Source organism: Gossypium hirsutum, chromosome D12 (assembly GCF_007990345.1).
Source record: "Gossypium hirsutum isolate 1008001.06 chromosome D12, Gossypium_hirsutum_v2.1, whole genome shotgun sequence".
NCBI lineage: Eukaryota > Viridiplantae > Streptophyta > Magnoliopsida > Malvales > Malvaceae > Gossypium > Gossypium hirsutum.
In genome coordinates this window covers 4,822,231-4,840,213 of record NC_053448.1, presented here as the reverse complement: position 1 = coordinate 4,840,213, position 17,983 = coordinate 4,822,231, and the positions used below count along the sequence as shown (strand labels likewise).

The window sequence follows — 17,983 nt, the reverse complement described above, 5'->3', positions numbered from 1 at the left end:
ATTATTTGAATTATATATATATGTGTGTGCCTTGTTACAAACTAGTTTGATTAAGGTAAGAACCTACTTGCCTCATGATTTGGTATGTATATAATGATATAAAATAGCATGTATCAAATTGAGTTTGATACAATTGGTTATGTACGAATTTATTATTTGTGGATCATGTATATATGTGCTTGAAATAATTGGTTACCCTATTAACAGCCTCGGGTAGAGTCGAGTATAGTTACCATGCCATAGGATTAGTGTATGGGATTATACATCGGTTTATACTGATAAGGTGTGAAGCGCATATTATACTTTAGACATTTTAATGAGGTGCTAGGCACATTTATATACTTCTGTTTATATCGATAAGGAGGAGAGAGCAAATTATGCTTCAAACGTCCCGATAAGTCATTGCGTGCTTAATATATTAGTATGATAGTTGGATAATCCATGTATCTGTTTTGAGTTCATATTCGGTTAATAGGGATCATACTATGTTATGTGACATTTGATATGAAATGCTAATATTGAATGGTGTATCTTGAATATTAATGTTAAAGTAATAAAAGATGACATGTGAAAGATCAGGCAAACCGATTAAAACAAGCCCTAAGGGCCGATATGGATATAAAGCAAATCTATGGGTTCGAGAAAGAAATGAGAAAATGAATGAACTTTGTAATATGCTATGTTATAAATTTAATTGAGATATTATGATAAAAGAGATTATGTATTAATGTAGGAAATGTCAAATAAAATATGGTATTAGGCTATGCACTTGAGACATGAAATGAAAACTTTATTTAATTGATAGTTGAATCACATATTGATTGTATTTGATATCTTATTTCTATTTTATTATTGATTCAAATCATGGTAGCACCACTGAGCCCTATTCCTTAGCTTACAATTTGTTTATTTCTATGCGCAAGTATCATAGATCTCAAAGCTTCAAAGCGATTAACAGCATCTAGATTCAACTCTCGACTCAACAAGTTTGTATAGTTTTGTTATGTTAGTTGCAAGTGGCATCTACCTAACCTTAAGTTTGTCTTTAGATTCAAGTTGTAACTTTGGTACTTAAGGTTGAAAATGTTAGCTTTGATGATGATCATATGAATTAATAATAGATATGTGATGTTATAAAGTGAATTTGGAATGTAACTTATATGCTAAGTAAAAGATAGAGATGTTGAAGTTTAGTATGAATGTAAATATGTATATGATCACATGTTTGAAGATGTTTACATGTTCCAAGAATGTATTTTGGCATTTGAATTAATGCCTAAAAATAAGATGTTTTGAGTTTTGGGACATTTAGACCATTTGAGTTTTGTACGTGGTAGATTTGAGATTAATAAAGTAAAATTTAGGGAAATTGCCTTCATAATCATGACACTCCCTTATCAATGTCACAACATCGAGCTTCTATTCCCATAATTGTGACTCTCCCTTACTGAGATCGCAACATTGAAATTCCCTTGTCTTCACAGTCACAATGTTCCCTTGCTGAAGTTGTGACATCAACCCCCTGTCTTCAAGGTCGCGACTCACCTCAATTGAAGTCATGGCATCATACTTCTGCCCTCAATTTTACAGGATGCATCCTTCAATGTCACACCCCTAGTATGGCGATTCCAAGGTTAAGGTGTGTAGTAATGAAATAATCTATTTGGTAAAGTGTAATCCGCCCAACCGCTTCTTTTTTGCGAATATGTGTGGGTGTATAGCAATCGTCATATAAGTATGTGAAGATTTTATTTCAGATTATTCTACTATTTAAAAAGAAATATTTTGTTAAGTGAAATGGTAAATATGGTATGAATTATAGCCAAATGCATAGTATGCCTTATTTGTCTTAGTATTGTATTGGTTGGATTATAAAGTGACTTGGTTAGGAACCAACTAGATTGACTAGTCTAATATCTAATATGCAGGATTCTCATTTATGTTTCTCTCAGATTCTGTAGGCTATTAAGAAAGACAAATTTTGAATTAAGTGACACTTGTTGAATTCCTCTAGGCGAGGTTGGGTTATATATATATGAGTGAGAAAGGTTCTGAAAAAGGTTCTTCTTTTTCTCCAAAATTCTAATCTTTTAATATTTTTCTTAAATCCAATTGTATTTCTTCCTCATTAAGCTGGAATTAAAGGTTCTTGGTTTAATCAGTGGTCACTCCATCTCTGGGCAAGTATTACAACTCTGTATGTTAAGTTTTGAAAGATTAAGTATGTAAGATGTATATGAACAGTAAGGTGTAAGTACAAGGCTTTGCATGGAGGTTGTCAGTGATTAAGATGATAGTAATTTGTATGTGAATAGGTTTTAATGGAGATCCTATGTTCTTTAAGCAGTTGGTATTGTTGGTTCGAGAAAGATGTCTGAGTATGGAGTTTCGATCTATAGCGGGTGAGTATCAGGTGAGTCTCCATTCTGACTCTTGCATAAAAATTGTTTAAGTAAAAGTATATATATAAATGATAATGGCATCTCTGATAATTGATAAGTATTGGAAGAATAATAAATATGATATGCATGCTATGATGATATGTATAAAGTTCTATTGAAAATAATTTTGATTGAAAAGTATGCAAGTAAAGTTTGATATAAGGAAAATTTATGAATCGATCAGATGTGTGAACAATTTGGCAAGTGAATTCTGAGTAATGTCCCTTTGTGAAGCCTCTGGTAGGGCAGATATAATACTAACTAAACTGGCAAATCATAATACAAAAATAAGTATAAGACCATATGGTTTAAACCCATGGCAATATATGATTTGAAAACACTCATGGTGTAGCCTCTAGTAAAATAAAGACTAGACTGGCAGATCACAATACATGAAAGTGTGTAAATTCACGTGGCTGAGACCCATAATAAGATATGATTGTACGAATGTTCATGGTGTAGCTTTTGATAATGTGTAGGTTGAACTGGTAGATCACGATACAAAAAATTTATGTATAAGTCCATAATGAAGAAACTTGTGGCACATTCTGTGAAAAGCTGTCGGGATAGTAAACATGTAAATTTTATATTTTACCCTTGTTGCGTATTCTATTTGACTTTTGTGGCGTACTTTGCTAAGTCTGTATAGTATAATGTGATTATCCGCTTGTATGGTAAGTTCTATATAAATTTTGTTGGTTCTGTGATAGATATTGTTATGATAAGGTTATGATATATTCGAAGCTAATTTGGTTGATTTAGATCTGCGATATAATCGAATAAACTTTAAGGGAAGTTCTTGAAAAGAAGTGTGTATCTGTATGTTCATAAAAGGTATCCACCATGGTAATCTATTAGTTGTGAATATGGGAGTATTCATAGTCATGAAAACATAAGAAATTGTCTATTTAAGTTCATCTATGTTATATTTAGTGCCAAAATCTGAGTATCCAATATCCTCCATATGAGAGTAGTAATATGTCTTATCTTGAAATCTTATGGAATCTGAGATGTATGGCACCTTGGGTAGATTGTATTTTGAAACCATGGTATGGGTGATTATTCTAAACGATCTAGATAATTAATTATCAGTATAGGCATGTATTCAGTTTGAAGTAGAAAATGATTTAATTAATTGGTAAATTGATGGTATCCAACTTATCATGGGAATCCTTCAAGGTGTAAGAATATGCCAGTAAACATTATTCGTGAACCATTTTTCTGGAATAAGTGTATAAGTAAAGTGATGGTCCGTATGAAGTGGGATCTGAAGGTATGTTCTTTTGAAGAGTAGTTTTGTGATCTCAAGAGAAAGAAAATATTAATGAAATGTCTAGAAGGATTTTAAGTTAGTCAGGTAGTTAAGAGAGTACTGTGGTACACTAAGAGTATGATAGTTAGCATAAGTGTAAGCCTATAATTGTGAAAGCATTCGCCAAAACAGAAGTAAGATGTTGAGAATGGTAGCTGACGCACAGATAATCTTTAGATACTATAAAAGTATCCGCCAATGTATTTTGTATTAACTCTCACTAAGCTCTCCTGAACTTATAAATGTTATGTTTATGTTTCATGTGGTATAGTAAGAGAACACGCCAGGATTATGCCAAGGAAGCAATGAACCGGGTTATTATGCATACTGTGGAAAAGTGGCATATTGTAGGATTTCACCCTAAGAGTCAGCCTTTAATAATCTTTTGTGTTGTAATGAGTTGTGCCAAGTTTGATGTAATATTTTTATTTCTAAATACTTTCTTTTGTTTATATGAAATTATGTCTTTAATTAAATAATAAGAAAAATGTTTTAAATAAGAAGGATTTGTCAATTATTTCAAAACTTTGTTATGTATTGTGGGTAGTAACAACCGAGATCTGAACCCGATAATTCGGGTCAGGTACAGGGTGTTACATTCAATGTCGCAACATTACCCTTGTATTTTGCAATTCTTACATTTTAGTCCCTCATTTATTACCGATGTTTCATAAGAACTTTCATAAGCTCTCTTATAACTCGGATTTGAATAAATAATATGCTTTAATTAAGTTTTGAAATCTAATTGCTTGTATGACTTGTGTATTAGATGTGTAAAGGAAATCGTAGTTGCTTCAGCAACAAATGTGGCATCTCACATATCGAATTTGGCGGTCGAGTGGAGGTTGTTACATATCTTGTCTCCTATCCAAGCTTATATTAGAGCTAAACATGATGCTAGACTTTTGGAAGTTAATAGATTGACACGAAGCCTCAGGATATGTAGAGAGAATAATTCTTAATAGTATGACACTCAGAGTCAATGACTCGAAAGAAGAAAAAACTATCATCAACAAAAAGGTGGGAAACACAAGGTATGCCATTTAAGGTATGTTTAAATTCCTCATCTAAATACACTCAATTTTTTACAAGCATCGACACCTATAACTGTCAAGGTATGTTTAAATTTTTCGAATTCTCTATCTCTCTCTAAAAAAAAAGTCATTTAAGGATAAGGTCGTTAGGATTTTTAAATAGACAACTGCCTTAGGTGTTAAAGTCCATTTAAATTTTCTAATTTTTTTTTCTTATATTAAAAGATTAGTTAGAGTTAAGGTGCCTAAAATTTTAAATAGATCTCAATAGTCATTGATATTTCGAGATTCATTTAAATTTATAAAGAAATTTATCATTTTAGCCCATCGAAATTAAGAAGAGGATTATGGGAAAAAAATATGGGCATTAAAATCAACCTCGACACCTAATTCTGATAGGCTAAAAAACCCTAACCATCATAAAAACACATTTTTGAAAATAATCTCAAACTCCACTTATTTTGAAAAATATTAACAATATCACAATAAAATCTTAATGATAAAGTTGACATCTAGATATTTTTAAAATCTAAAGTTTTTAAATTGCACTATATAAATGGAGTTATACTTGTAACCTTTTGAAAAAATAAAAGCATAATAATATATTTGACCCTCCAACTTTATAAAAAAAATTATTTTAGTTTTTCATTTAATTTTTTCTCTCTTTTTAACCATTAAACTTATATTGCTTGTCAAATGAAAAAGTTCAATCTTTTAACTTTGAGCATACACATGTATTACCACAAGGATGTCACATTAGTAATTAATTAATTTTTTAAATATTTAAAAATAAAAAATATATAAAAAATATTAAATAAACTATTAACATTATTAAAAATATAAAAATAATTTTTTAAATTTTTTAAAAATTAATTAATTGTTTACGTGAATGCCACATCAGCAAAATTAACAGAAGTTAACCTTTACATCCATTTTGGAGTAACTTGATAAACAATACAAGTTTAAAGATTAAAAAAAACAAAAAAATAAAATGACTAATTTTTTTTAAGTTGAAAGGTCAAGTAAATGATAAATTTTATACTATAATTGTTGGTGTTATATCAAATGATAAGTTTTTTTTTTATTGTGAACCGTGCAAAATATGTCAACTTTAATTTTTTTATATTAATATTATTAAGTAAAGGTGAGTAAAATTTGATTCGAATTGAAAAAAAATTTAAATTTTGAGTTAATCAAATTGAGTTATTCAAATTATTCGAGTTAACTCAAATAAGTCATTCGAGTTTCAAGTTCGAATCGAGTTGAATTTTACAATTCGAATAACTCGAATAATTCAAATAACAAATTAGTGTAAATACACTTTTGGTCCCGTCAAGTTTGAAAACGAGCAAATTGGTCTCTCTGTCAACAAAAATTACAAAAAATTCAAAATAATTTTCAAAAATTCAAAATAAATTTTAAAATTCAAAATATTTATAAAAATTAAAAAATTATATTTTTAAAAAATATAAAATTTTCAAAAAAAGTTTCTTAACAAATTTTAAAATTTCCTAGAATAATAATTTTGGGACCTAAATAAGTTAATTAATGATTCAAGTTTATCCTACTAAAGTATTTTTTTTTTACTTTGCTTTGAAAAAATTTTCAAATATATATGGTTTGAAATTTATGTGCTCTAAGTTATATTGTAATAAGATTTTAATTTGACATGTTTAATTTTTTAATTTAACTCGAACAATTTTACTTAATTTGACTCGACTCGAATTTCATTTAACTTGACTCGATTAGAAAAAATTTAAAATCAAGTTAGGATGATAAAATAGAAATTGTAAACTCGATTAACTCAAATTTTTTTCATTTGATCGAACACTCAAGTAATTTTATTTAATTTTTAAAACAAAAGTTTGCGTATAAATTCTTATTTATCAAATTATAATTTTTGGGGAAAAGATAAATTCATTTAAATTAATTTTAAAGATTATTAATAGAAAAATAGAAGCCCAAATAAAACAACTGAAGAATATTTACACATTTATTTGTTTATGAGAAAATAAAATGATTTAAAATGTACGAATATTTGGTGAATTTATGAATTGGTTACGTGTGTGTGCGCGCTAATTGACATTGATGCTCACTCTGTGCAAATGATTCAGGAATAGCCAATAATAGAAAACTCGGAAGGAGTAATCATTCAAAGCTTAAAAAAATGTCACCAAAGCAACACGAATCCGCAACTGCAGCCAATACCTCACATTCATCCATGTCTTTCTCCTGGTTTGTTTTTAAAGTAGAGAAGCTCCCAAAGTAGCTTTATTCCATTCCTTTCTAGTTTCTTCAGTTCAAATAAATCCATTTGATATAAAACCCAAAAGGAAAAGCAAGTTGTAGCGAAATATACAAACAAGATGGTACAAGTAGAACCAGGTCGTATACTTTTAATAACCTTTTTGTCCACCTTGCTGATTACTTCCAGCATTGCTCAAAAGGAGGAAGAGGAGGAGGTGGATCCCGATAGCCCTGAAAGTACCACACCAAAGGAGGTGACTTATGATTCAAGGTCTTTGCTCGTTAATGGCAAAAGAATGCTTTTCTTTTCAGGCTCCATACATTACCCTCGCAGCCCCCCAGATGTATGCATTGTTTTTAATTTTTTGTGTCGTTTAATATTCCGGTGGAGCTTTGATGCATTTAGAACTAATTTTTGTTGTTCAAATTTGGTTCAGGCCTGGCCTGATCTCATCAGAAAAGCTAAAATGGGAGGCCTGAACATGGTTGAGACCTATGTTTTCTGGAACGTCCATGAGCCAGTTCAAGGCAAGTACAACTTCGAAGGAGAATACGACTTGGTGAAGTTCATTAAGTTGATTCAGCAGCACAAAATGTTTGCAATGCTTCGAGTTGGCCCCTTTGTTCAGGGTGAATGGAACCATGGGTAAACATTGAAATTCCTCATCATCTTCCTATTTCTTATTAAATGATTTAATCTTCTATATATCAGCTTTAAAAATCGAGTTTTCATTGTAACGAAACATTCAGAGGATTACCATATTGGCTAAGAGAGGTCCCCAACATCATATTCCGTTGTGATAATGAACCATTCAAGGTAATCTGTCATCTTCTCCGAGCACTCTAATACTGTAAATCCACAGGATTTTAATCGATTAAAGATTTAACCTTTTGCAGATGCACATGAAAAAATTTGTTACATTGGTGATTGAGAAAATGAAGCAAGCGAAGTTGTTTGCTCCACAAGGAGGCCCTATTATAGTATCACAGGTTTAGTTGATATACTCTTTATCTGAAACTTGTAACTAATGCTATATCCTTTAATCTAATATTGATGACTTATGTTTGGCAGATTGAGAATGAATACAATACTATTCAACTAGCATTTAGAGAACGTGGAGACAGTTATGTTCAGTGGGCAGCAAAGATGGCCCTTTCCTTGGATACCAAAGTCCCATGGATCATGTGCAAGCAGAAGGACGCCCCAGATCCAATTGTAAGTTTCTGTCGAGGCAACACTATCCCTGCTCGGGATTTTGTCCCTTGACTTTACCGAGAGCTTTAGGAGCATTAAACATACGAAACCATGGAAAGCTGAAGAGTTTACAGATGGTAGGACTCGAGAACATCACCTATGGCATAGTGGTAGCATCCTCCCGATAAATGATCTATATACTGTAAGTCATGGAGTCGAGTTCAATCGTGTGCAAACTCTTCAATTTGTCTCCTCCCCATAAATGATCTATATACCATAGGTCATCGAATCAAGTTCTATCAAGCGTAAACTCTTAAGTTCGCAGCAGTTTTACCTGTTCAAACACTCCAATGAATTTCACCCTTATGAACCCATCAAAGCTTTCAGCAGAGTCGAGATATAAAACCTCAATGGAGACAATACTGGGTTAATAAGGGCCCCACTCATTTTGATTGCTTTGAAGAGATCAAGTATCAGTTAGTATAGAAAATATTGCAAAAGTTTTCAACATAATTCAATAAAGAAAAATACGGAAAGCCTGCTTTTTTCCTTTGTTTATGCATTCATTGTTTCAGATTAATACATGCAATGGAAGGCACTGTGGAGATACTTTCACGGGTCCAAATGGTCCCAACAAGCCTTTCCTTTGGACTGAGAACTGGACTGCACAGTAAGTATTCGATTATGAATGATGTTCACTCGAAAATTCGAATGCGTTGTGCTATAGGCTGATGTTGTGGCTATTTTCAATGCGGTTTTTTGAAAATTCAGGTTTAGAGTATTCGGAGACCCGCCATCTCAAAGATCAGCAGAGGATTTGGCATTCTCGATTATTCGATTCTGCTCCAAAAATGGAACTTTGGTCAACTATTATATGGTAGGAAAGATGCTTAACTGTCTTGTCTAAGTTCAATTCTTATCTAAACGGCACCCTTTTCAGACATAGCTCATTGGTCTTCTTTTTTTTTTTATTGTGTGTGTGTGTTTCAAGTACCATGGTGGCACAAATTTTGGCAGAACAAGCTCTTCTTTTACAACAACTCGCTACTATGATGAAGCGCCTCTTGATGAATTTGGTAGGATTGAAGAATATTCTTACTGATGATCCATGGATGAAGTCCTCTCTGTACAGCTAATTTTTACATGTGAATATTGTAGGTTTAATAAGGGAACCAAAATGGGGTCACCTCAAGGACGCTCACAGGGCTGTAAATTTGTGCAAGAGGGCTTTATTTTCCGGATCTCCTTTTGTTCAAAAGTTGGGTCCAGATCAAGAGGTAGGGGATGGAGGTGGTTGGATCAGATAATTGGATATGGTTAAAATGAGTTAAGCTATTGTGCAATGCAGGCTCGTGTGTGGGAGCAACCTGGAACTTCACTCTGTTCAGCTTTCTTGACAAACAACAACACCAAGAAACCACAAGCGCTCCGTTTCAGGGGTCAGGATTATCAACTTCCACCTCGCTCCATTAGTATCCTCCCTGACTGCAAGACTGAGGTTTTCAACTCTCAAATGGTGAACTGAACTAAATTCCTGACCCTTCATATCTCCACTTCTGGTAACACTACAAGTTGGCCAGGTCCCTAAATAATTTAATCTTGATTATTGAACTCAGATCACAACACACCATAATTCAAGAAATATTGTAAGATCCATAGCTGCAAACAAGAACTTTAACTGGGAGATGTACAGAGAAGTTGTTCCTGATGATCCTGGAAATAAGCTCAATGAGCCAAGGGAGCTTTATGAATTGACAAAAGATACATCTGACTATGCTTGGTACATAACTAAGTAAGTCAATAAAAAATAAAAACCTGTCAAAAATGGATATTGAACTGTGGGGATTATTTGATCTTGTTCTACGAAATTCTTGCTGCAGACTCGATTTAGGTCGACGTGACTTACCAATGAAAAATGAAATCCTCCCAGTTTTAAGGGTTGCAAGTCTTGGCCACGGACTCCATTGCTACGTAAATGGAAAATACATAGGTAACTGCAGCATTCGGAGTTATATTCTATGTTATTCAAACTCAGGTGTCTGATCTCGGTGCTGGTCTTAGGTAGCGCACATGGTAGCAAAGTTGAGAAGAGCTTTGTTTTCCAGAAACCCGTAGAATTTCAGGCAGGGAGTAACCAGATTGCTCTATTGGGGTTTTTAGTTGGACTTCCAGTAAGGCTTTTCTGCAACTTAAAAAACAACTGTTGGGGATTAATTGAAATTTATAGCAGCTATTGATTATAGCTTTTCTTTATTAATCAAGGATAGCGGAGCCTACATGGAGAAAAGGTACGCTGGGCCTCGTTCCATCACTATCCTAGGTTTGAACACTGGAACACTTGACATAACATTAAATACTTGGAGCCATCAGGTATGACTATCAACTTTTTCACTTTCTATATACTAAATTTCAGTCTATATTGGTTGCCCAAATAATATACTTGGTAACTGTTTTCAGGTTGGACTTGATGGAGAAAAAAACCAAATATATACCCAAAATGGCTTCCCGAAGGTACAATGGGTAAAGGGTGGACCATCCGAAGGTGTAACATGGTACAAGGTAATTCCATTGCAACACTCTTTAATTTTTTTTAATGATTTGAAAAACGAAGTATGTTGTGCAAAAAAAAAAAAAGAACAAAAAGAAAAGAAAAGAAGAAATATGAAAGTTGCTTGTTGAATAGGGATATTTTGATGCACCTGAAGGAGACAATCCAGTTGCTGTAAAGATGACTGGTATGGGGAAAGGTATGGTTTACATCAATGGTAGAAACATTGGGCGATATTGGATGTCTTACCTCTCTCCTCTTAAGCGGCCAACTCAATCCGAGTACGTAAAAGCCATAAGGAACTGAACTATGAACCAGATGAAACTAAGAAAAACTCTAATTCGTTTACGCAATGCAATCTAATTCAGGTACCATATCCCAAGATCATACCTTCAACCAACAATGAATCTTATTGTTATAGTAGAGGACGAGAAAGGTGACCCTAAAAATATTGAGATAGTTCTGGTTGACAGAGATACCATTTGCGGTTTTATAACTGAAAATCACTTACCGTCAGTGAGGTTATTCGAAGGCAAAGGTGGCAAACTTGTAGCCTTGGAGAAAGATTTGAAACCAAGGGTTGAACTTGCATGTCCAGGCCAGAAACAAATTGTTGCCGTGGAGTTTGCCAGCTTTGGTGATCCTTTTGGTGCCTGTGGGCACTACGTCGAAGGAAACTGCACATCTCCCGTAGCAAAGAAAGTTGTTGAAAAGGTAATTAATCTCTATTTCCTATCCTACAGCTTCTGTTTGTAACATGAATTTCAAAGTATTTCTTACAACACACTTGGGGTTTTCTTTTTAAAACAGTTTTGCTTGGGAAAACCAAGCTGCAAGATCCCTCTGGACACCCCGGATTTGCACAATAAAAATGAAGCATGCCCCGAAATGAAGAAGACATTTGCCATCCAAGCCAAATGTGCTTTTAAAGCGTAGTTCTAAACCTGCTTTGAGAATTTCATGAGCTAAGCCTAATTTTGTTTGATTGTACAAAGTCATTTGCTGTTTTATTTCTGAAATGAATTGACTGTGCGATTTCCAAATAATTTGACATCTTCTTTTACTTATTTTCCTTTCAAGAAATAAAATATCATTTCTTTGTTATTCGGTTTTATTGTTTTAATGTCCAACAGTAGTATTTCATTTGCATCATTGTTGAAACAAATAAAAAATTATATTGATAGTCAAAACTTAGACTTACTCATTTTCAAAAAAATTAACTCAATGTATCAACATACAAAAATAGGATAACTAAAGTCTAATAGATGATAAAAGAAAAAAAGAGAGACATTTAGTTTTTGTATCAACATTTTAATAGTTTATCTTATATTGACTTTTTTTCCATTATTAGTGTAAAAAATAATTTTTTAATAAAAAAAATAAGGGTGCATTTAAGAATTAAAACATATGATATTATCTTGAGTATCAATTCTAACAAAATTTGATAATCTAATCCAACTAATCAATTTAGGAACCCTAAATCCAAGCTGACCAACCACTCTCACTTTAGTCAATCAACCTTCCTAGGGTTTAGCCACCGGTCATTCTAGATGCAAACATTCCTACCTTGTTATAACACATTCAAATAAATGTGAAATAAAAGAGAAGGAAACTAGTTGCTCAAGAATCTAAAATTCGAGAATTATGCTTGAATGAACAATCACTTGAAGTCACAAGCGATGATTGTTGATTTGGCAAAAATCGTAACAAATCCCAAAATAAAACTAAAAATAAACTTCGATTGAAAATAGCAAAGTGTTTGAACAGCTGAAAGAAATCCATCAATCTATTCTAAAACCCTCAATAATCTTTTAAAGAAATAAGAATAAACTAAAAAATGCCTCCTAATATGTTCTCTTGAACTAATATTTATAGTGTTAATGTATTATGACCAATTTGGGCCTACTAATTCCAATATTACAAGTTAATGTCAGTTGTACGGACAGAAACACCCTTTTCAGAAATTCTAGATCCTCGGGCCCAATGTCGCAACACTCCATAACAATGCCATGACTTTATGGACAATTTGCTTATTTTTTGTGTGGATTGAATGTCGCGACATTACTTCTTGATTTCGCAACTTTGCCGGCCAATGTCGCGACTTTGTGATTATGGTGCCGTGACTTTGTGTTCGGAATGGATTTTGGTTAAAAATTTGGCTAAATGTTAATGTTTGCTTCAATATCACGACTTCCTCCTTGAATATTATGACATCCATAGCAGTCCACTAACTCCTCGACTTAGGTTGTTATCATGCACACTCAATCAACTCGTTAGTTCTTCCTTAGGCCCGAATCGGCCTAAAAGGTCACAAAACAACACAAAAGTTCAATTTATTCAATCTAAACTTAAAACTAAATAATTCTAAAAATAAACATAAAAGATATTGTTGGGGATCAACCCAATTAAGCAACGAACAAGTAAAAACAGCAGAAAAACTTGAGAAATTGAACATACAAATTTAACATGGAAAAACCCCTCCAAAGAGGATAAAAAACCACGGGTAAAGATAATTTTACTATAATGGAAAAAGAATGAAGAGTACAAAGATGAAGATAAAAACTAAACCCCGAAAACAAACAACCCTCAAAATGTAAACACAAAATTCTCTAAAAGTGTTATGAGTTATAATCTCTAATTATTGTATTTTCTAAGGTTGTAAAAGAGTCTATTTATAGGTTAAATTCACAGGTGAAATAATAATAAAATAATCTAGACTAATCAAAGTTTGATTGAAACAAATAAACAGAGTTTAACTAGAAGATTATTTCTCAAATTTGACTAAAATAGGAGTCATACTTAACAAATCTCCAATTTGACTCATATTTCCACAAAGTCGTCTTTGCTAAAGCCTGCCACGGGCCTATCTTGAACTATGTAGGGAATTAACTGAGTCGAATTTGTACTTAGAAATTGGAAGACTTCTAGCATTCGACTTGTATACTGCCAACTCAAAACTAATCCGGGTCTGATTTTTACGAACATAGTGCCCTAACTTTTCAAAACTGCCATCCAAAAGAGAACCTCTCTTCAACGAAATGATCATACATTTTTCCCTCCTATGACTAAGTTGCCTCCACTCAAAACGAGTTGACTTTGACTCTATAACAGACAAGGGACGTCTAATTTCACCGGTCACTGTAAAACCTTCCAGAATTTAAAAACTGCCTGTCCTTTTACCTTTTAACAAAACGAGAGCTCCACCAAATACCTTAATGTCGCTTGACTCGATATTGATTTTACATCCTTTTGAGTCTAAAATACTCAATGAGATGAGATTCTTTCGTAAATCAGGTACATACCTGACATCTGAGAGTGTCCTAATTGTCCCATCATGCATCATAATTTTAACAATACCAATACCAATTACCTTACTGGATGAATCGTTTCCCATACGCATAATTCCACTTTTAACCGGGCTGTATGTGGAGAACCATTCTCTATTGGGACACATGTGGAAAGAACATCTCGAATCTAGGATCCACTTGGACGTAAGCTTGGAGTTATCGCTCGTTAACTCTAACAAGAAATCATCACTGCTTTCATCGGCCAAATTAGCATCAGCTACATCTTCCTCGCTACTCTCAGCAACTATTTTATTTCGCTATTTATGACAATCTGCTTTGATGTGACCTAACTTTTTACAATAGCGGCACATTTTGTCTCGCTTCTTTGATGCTACCAAAACAGAAGCTTGCCTATCTACCTTGCTATCCAAACTAAACTCATTATCGAGTTTGTCTCTACTCAAAAAATGACCCTTCACATCTTTGAACAAGAGTTTGTCTTTACCATAAATCAGAGTCTCCCTGAAAGACTTGTATGAAGGGGGTAAAGAGCACAATAATAGCATATCCTAATCTTTATCGTCAATCTGAACCTCAACGTTCTTTAGATCATTTAAAAAAGTAATGAATTGACTGATGTGATCTCTAAGAACCTCACATTCATTCATGTGAAACGTAAATAGACATTGTTTCAACACTAAACGATTAGCCAGAGACTTAGTCGCATAAAGAATTTCTAAACTTTTCCACAAGGCAGATGAGGTCTTCTCCATCAATACCTCCTGCAATACCGTATTCGTGAGGCACAACTAGATTGCAGACAAGGCATTTTCATCAAGCTCTTCCCATTCTGTTTGATTTAGATTCTCAGGCTTTTCCCGATAACAACCTTTTTCAGGCTGGTTTGAACTAGAATTGTCATCATCAGAACCTGCCACAGATTGAAATTTATGACACCATAGAACTTCTCAATTTCAAACATTGTTGTTGTCATCTCTAAATGGGTTAATCTACGAAAACTGAACTAGCTCTGATATCACTTGTTGGGGATCAACCCGATTAAGCAATGAACAACTAAAAATAGCAGAAAAACTTAATAAATTAAACATACAAATTTAATGGGGAAAAACCTCTCCAAAGAGGATAAAAAACCACAGTCAAAGATAATTTTACTATAATGGAAAAAGAATGAAGAGTACAAAGATGAATATAAAAACTAAACCCCGAAAACCTGAAAACAAAAAAACCCTCAAAACGTAAGCACAAAATTCTCCAAAAGTGTTATAAGTTCTAATCTCTAATGGGTGTATTTTCTAATATTGTAAAAGAGTCTATTTATAGACTAAATTCATAGGTCAAATAATAATAAAATAATCTAGACTAATCAGAGTTTGATTAAAACAAATAAACAGAGTTTAACTGGAAGATTATTTCTCAAATTTGACTAAAATAAAATTCATACTCAACAGATATAAAATGACTTGAATACAAGTTTCTTAAGTAGCGAAAAGAGTTTAATTTTTCATAAATAGATTATGGCAAACTTACAAACACACACCTACTAAAGGTTGATTATTTGTTTGCTCGTTTTTATTCTCTTTTTATTAAAGTGTGTAATTAAGGTTTTTGTAAAAAACCTTAAGAGGATTAAAGGTTGCTAGTTGAGCCTTATAAAAGCTAGAAGGTTCCAATTTAGCCACAAAAACTAGGGGAAATGGTTCTAACTTAGCTTTTTAAAAGTTAGGGATTATAAATGTTATACATTATGTAATACCACTAACCCGTATCCATCGTTGGAATAGGGTTACAGAGCATTACCAGAATAAACAGATCAAATACAGACATTTCATAACATTTTTCATTTATATCAGAAATTAGTCATAAATAATCTTATTGTCTCTTATATGAGCCTTCGAGGCCCAAAATATGCAATAGAAATAAGTCGGGACTAATCTGGGTACTCAGAGAATTTTTCGCAAAATTTTAATATTTTTCCTAGGTGCAGAGTACACACACCCGTGTGGTCAGGCCGTGTGGCTCACACGGTCGAGAGGCACATCTGTGTCTCAGGCCCATGGGAAAATACTTGAGCATTCTATTTTGCAATTTTAAAGATGCAGAGGACACACGACCGAACCACACACTCGTGCGTATGGTCGTGTGTCACACACGGCTGAGGCACACGCCTATGTCTCTACCTGTGTGGACAAAATAAGGTCATTTTCAAGCATTATTTCTTACCCAATTGGTCTTCCACCTGCATTAACATTTTAATACTTTCACAATCAAATTTTTAATATACTTACAAGATTTCCATCATTTAACTATTTCAAGAACATATCAAACACATTAAAGCCATATATATACACATCAAAACATACTAAATTACGAGCCATATCAAATGGCTAATTTCAACCAAACACATACATACCATCCGTGACCACTTTAGCTTATACATGCCATTATAACCAAAATGTATTTATTATTTATACCGAAATAAGCTAATGGATAGCGTGATGATATCTCCGCCAAGCCTCCAACCCAACAAGCTTTTAAATTACTATAAAACAGAGGAAATAGAACAGAGTAAGCATTTAATGCTTAGTAAGTTCATATAATGGAAATTAACTTACCATTTAATTACATTTAAGGTAAATATACATAATATATTCAAAACAAGTTGGCCAATAGCCTATACACATATCCTCATAAAAATGTTAGTCATTTATTTCACTTGAATATCAATAAACAAGTATGAACTTAACATTAATCAAGTTTCCTTATTCATGTACCTTCCATATCATGTATTCAAACTTCATATACAAGTCATGTTCATGTAGTCAAATATATGTCCATAATCTTTTATCACAAATTCATATTGTCATTTATCATAACTTTACCCGTTGGACCACTTATAATATCGATGGATACATGGCTAGTACACACAAAGTGTACATAGTATATTCCATCAATTCATATTCAGGAATGCTCATTGAGCATTTAAACGGGAAGCTCTTCCAAGCCAAATAACAGAAAGCTTATGTGAGCTTGTAACAAGAAGCTTATTCGGGCTTAATAACAGGAAGCTCGTAAGAGCTTAAATCAGAAAGCTCATGCGAGCTTAACGGGTAACTCCGAAGAGCTATTATCAGGAAGCTCATGAAAGAGCTTTTAATCAGGAAGCTCTGGATAGTCATATATCGGGACGCTCATAAGAGTTGCGGTATGTCCGCAACATATGCATGATCACTACCGATCAGAATGCTCATAGGAGCATATAAACGAGAAGCTTGGAATAACCATGTATCAAAAAGCTCAAAAGAGCTTATATCGGGACGCTCATGCGAGCTATGGTGTGTTCGCAACATATGCAGAACCACAACCACTCTAGGAACCTTGTATCCATCTAATTTCATTTGTTGAAACAGGATTTATTTCTTGTCGGACATTGTCGGATATGTGATTTATTTTCATAATTAACAATTTTACAAATCACATACATATAAATCAAGCATATCACATAATTATATAATTTAGTTACACGAACTTACCTCGACACTTGCTCGTGTACAAAAACCTACTAATCCGACACTTTTTCTTTTCATCGATCTAACTCTTTATTTTGGATCTATATAAATAAATTTAACATCAATTTAATAAATTTCATATTCAATTCAATCCAATTCACATCTTAGGTAAAAGTACCATTTTGCCCCTATACTTTTAATTAATAATGATTTCGTCCCTAAGTTCGGAAAACAAAATTCATGCAATTTAATCCTTATTCCAAGCCTAACCGATTTTTACATATAACATTTGCAGCCTATGTAATTCATAAAATTTAGAATTTTTCCATGAATTTTACATCTTTACACTTTAGTCCCTAAGTCACAATTTCATGAAAATTCACTTTACAAAA

The 17,983-nt window shown here is 33.0% G+C and overlaps 1 protein-coding gene across 1 annotated transcript; it reads left to right on the top strand.

Annotated features, from left to right (window-relative positions):
• The first annotated feature begins 7,061 nt into the window (after positions 1–7,061).
• Positions 7,062–11,881, top strand: LOC107947406 (beta-galactosidase 13). The gene is made up of 18 exons (XM_016882076.2): positions 7,062–7,378; positions 7,472–7,680; positions 7,785–7,851; positions 7,932–8,024; positions 8,107–8,250; positions 8,805–8,899; positions 9,001–9,106; positions 9,221–9,305; positions 9,388–9,506; positions 9,578–9,745; positions 9,846–10,021; positions 10,110–10,219; positions 10,291–10,400; positions 10,492–10,599; positions 10,687–10,788; positions 10,913–11,058; positions 11,146–11,491; positions 11,588–11,881. The coding sequence occupies exons 1-18, from the start codon at positions 7,154–7,156 to the stop codon at positions 11,711–11,713; spliced, it is 2,535 nt and encodes an 844-aa protein (XP_016737565.1). The 5' UTR covers positions 7,062–7,153; the 3' UTR covers positions 11,714–11,881.
• Positions 11,882–17,983: the final 6,102 nt, after the last annotated feature.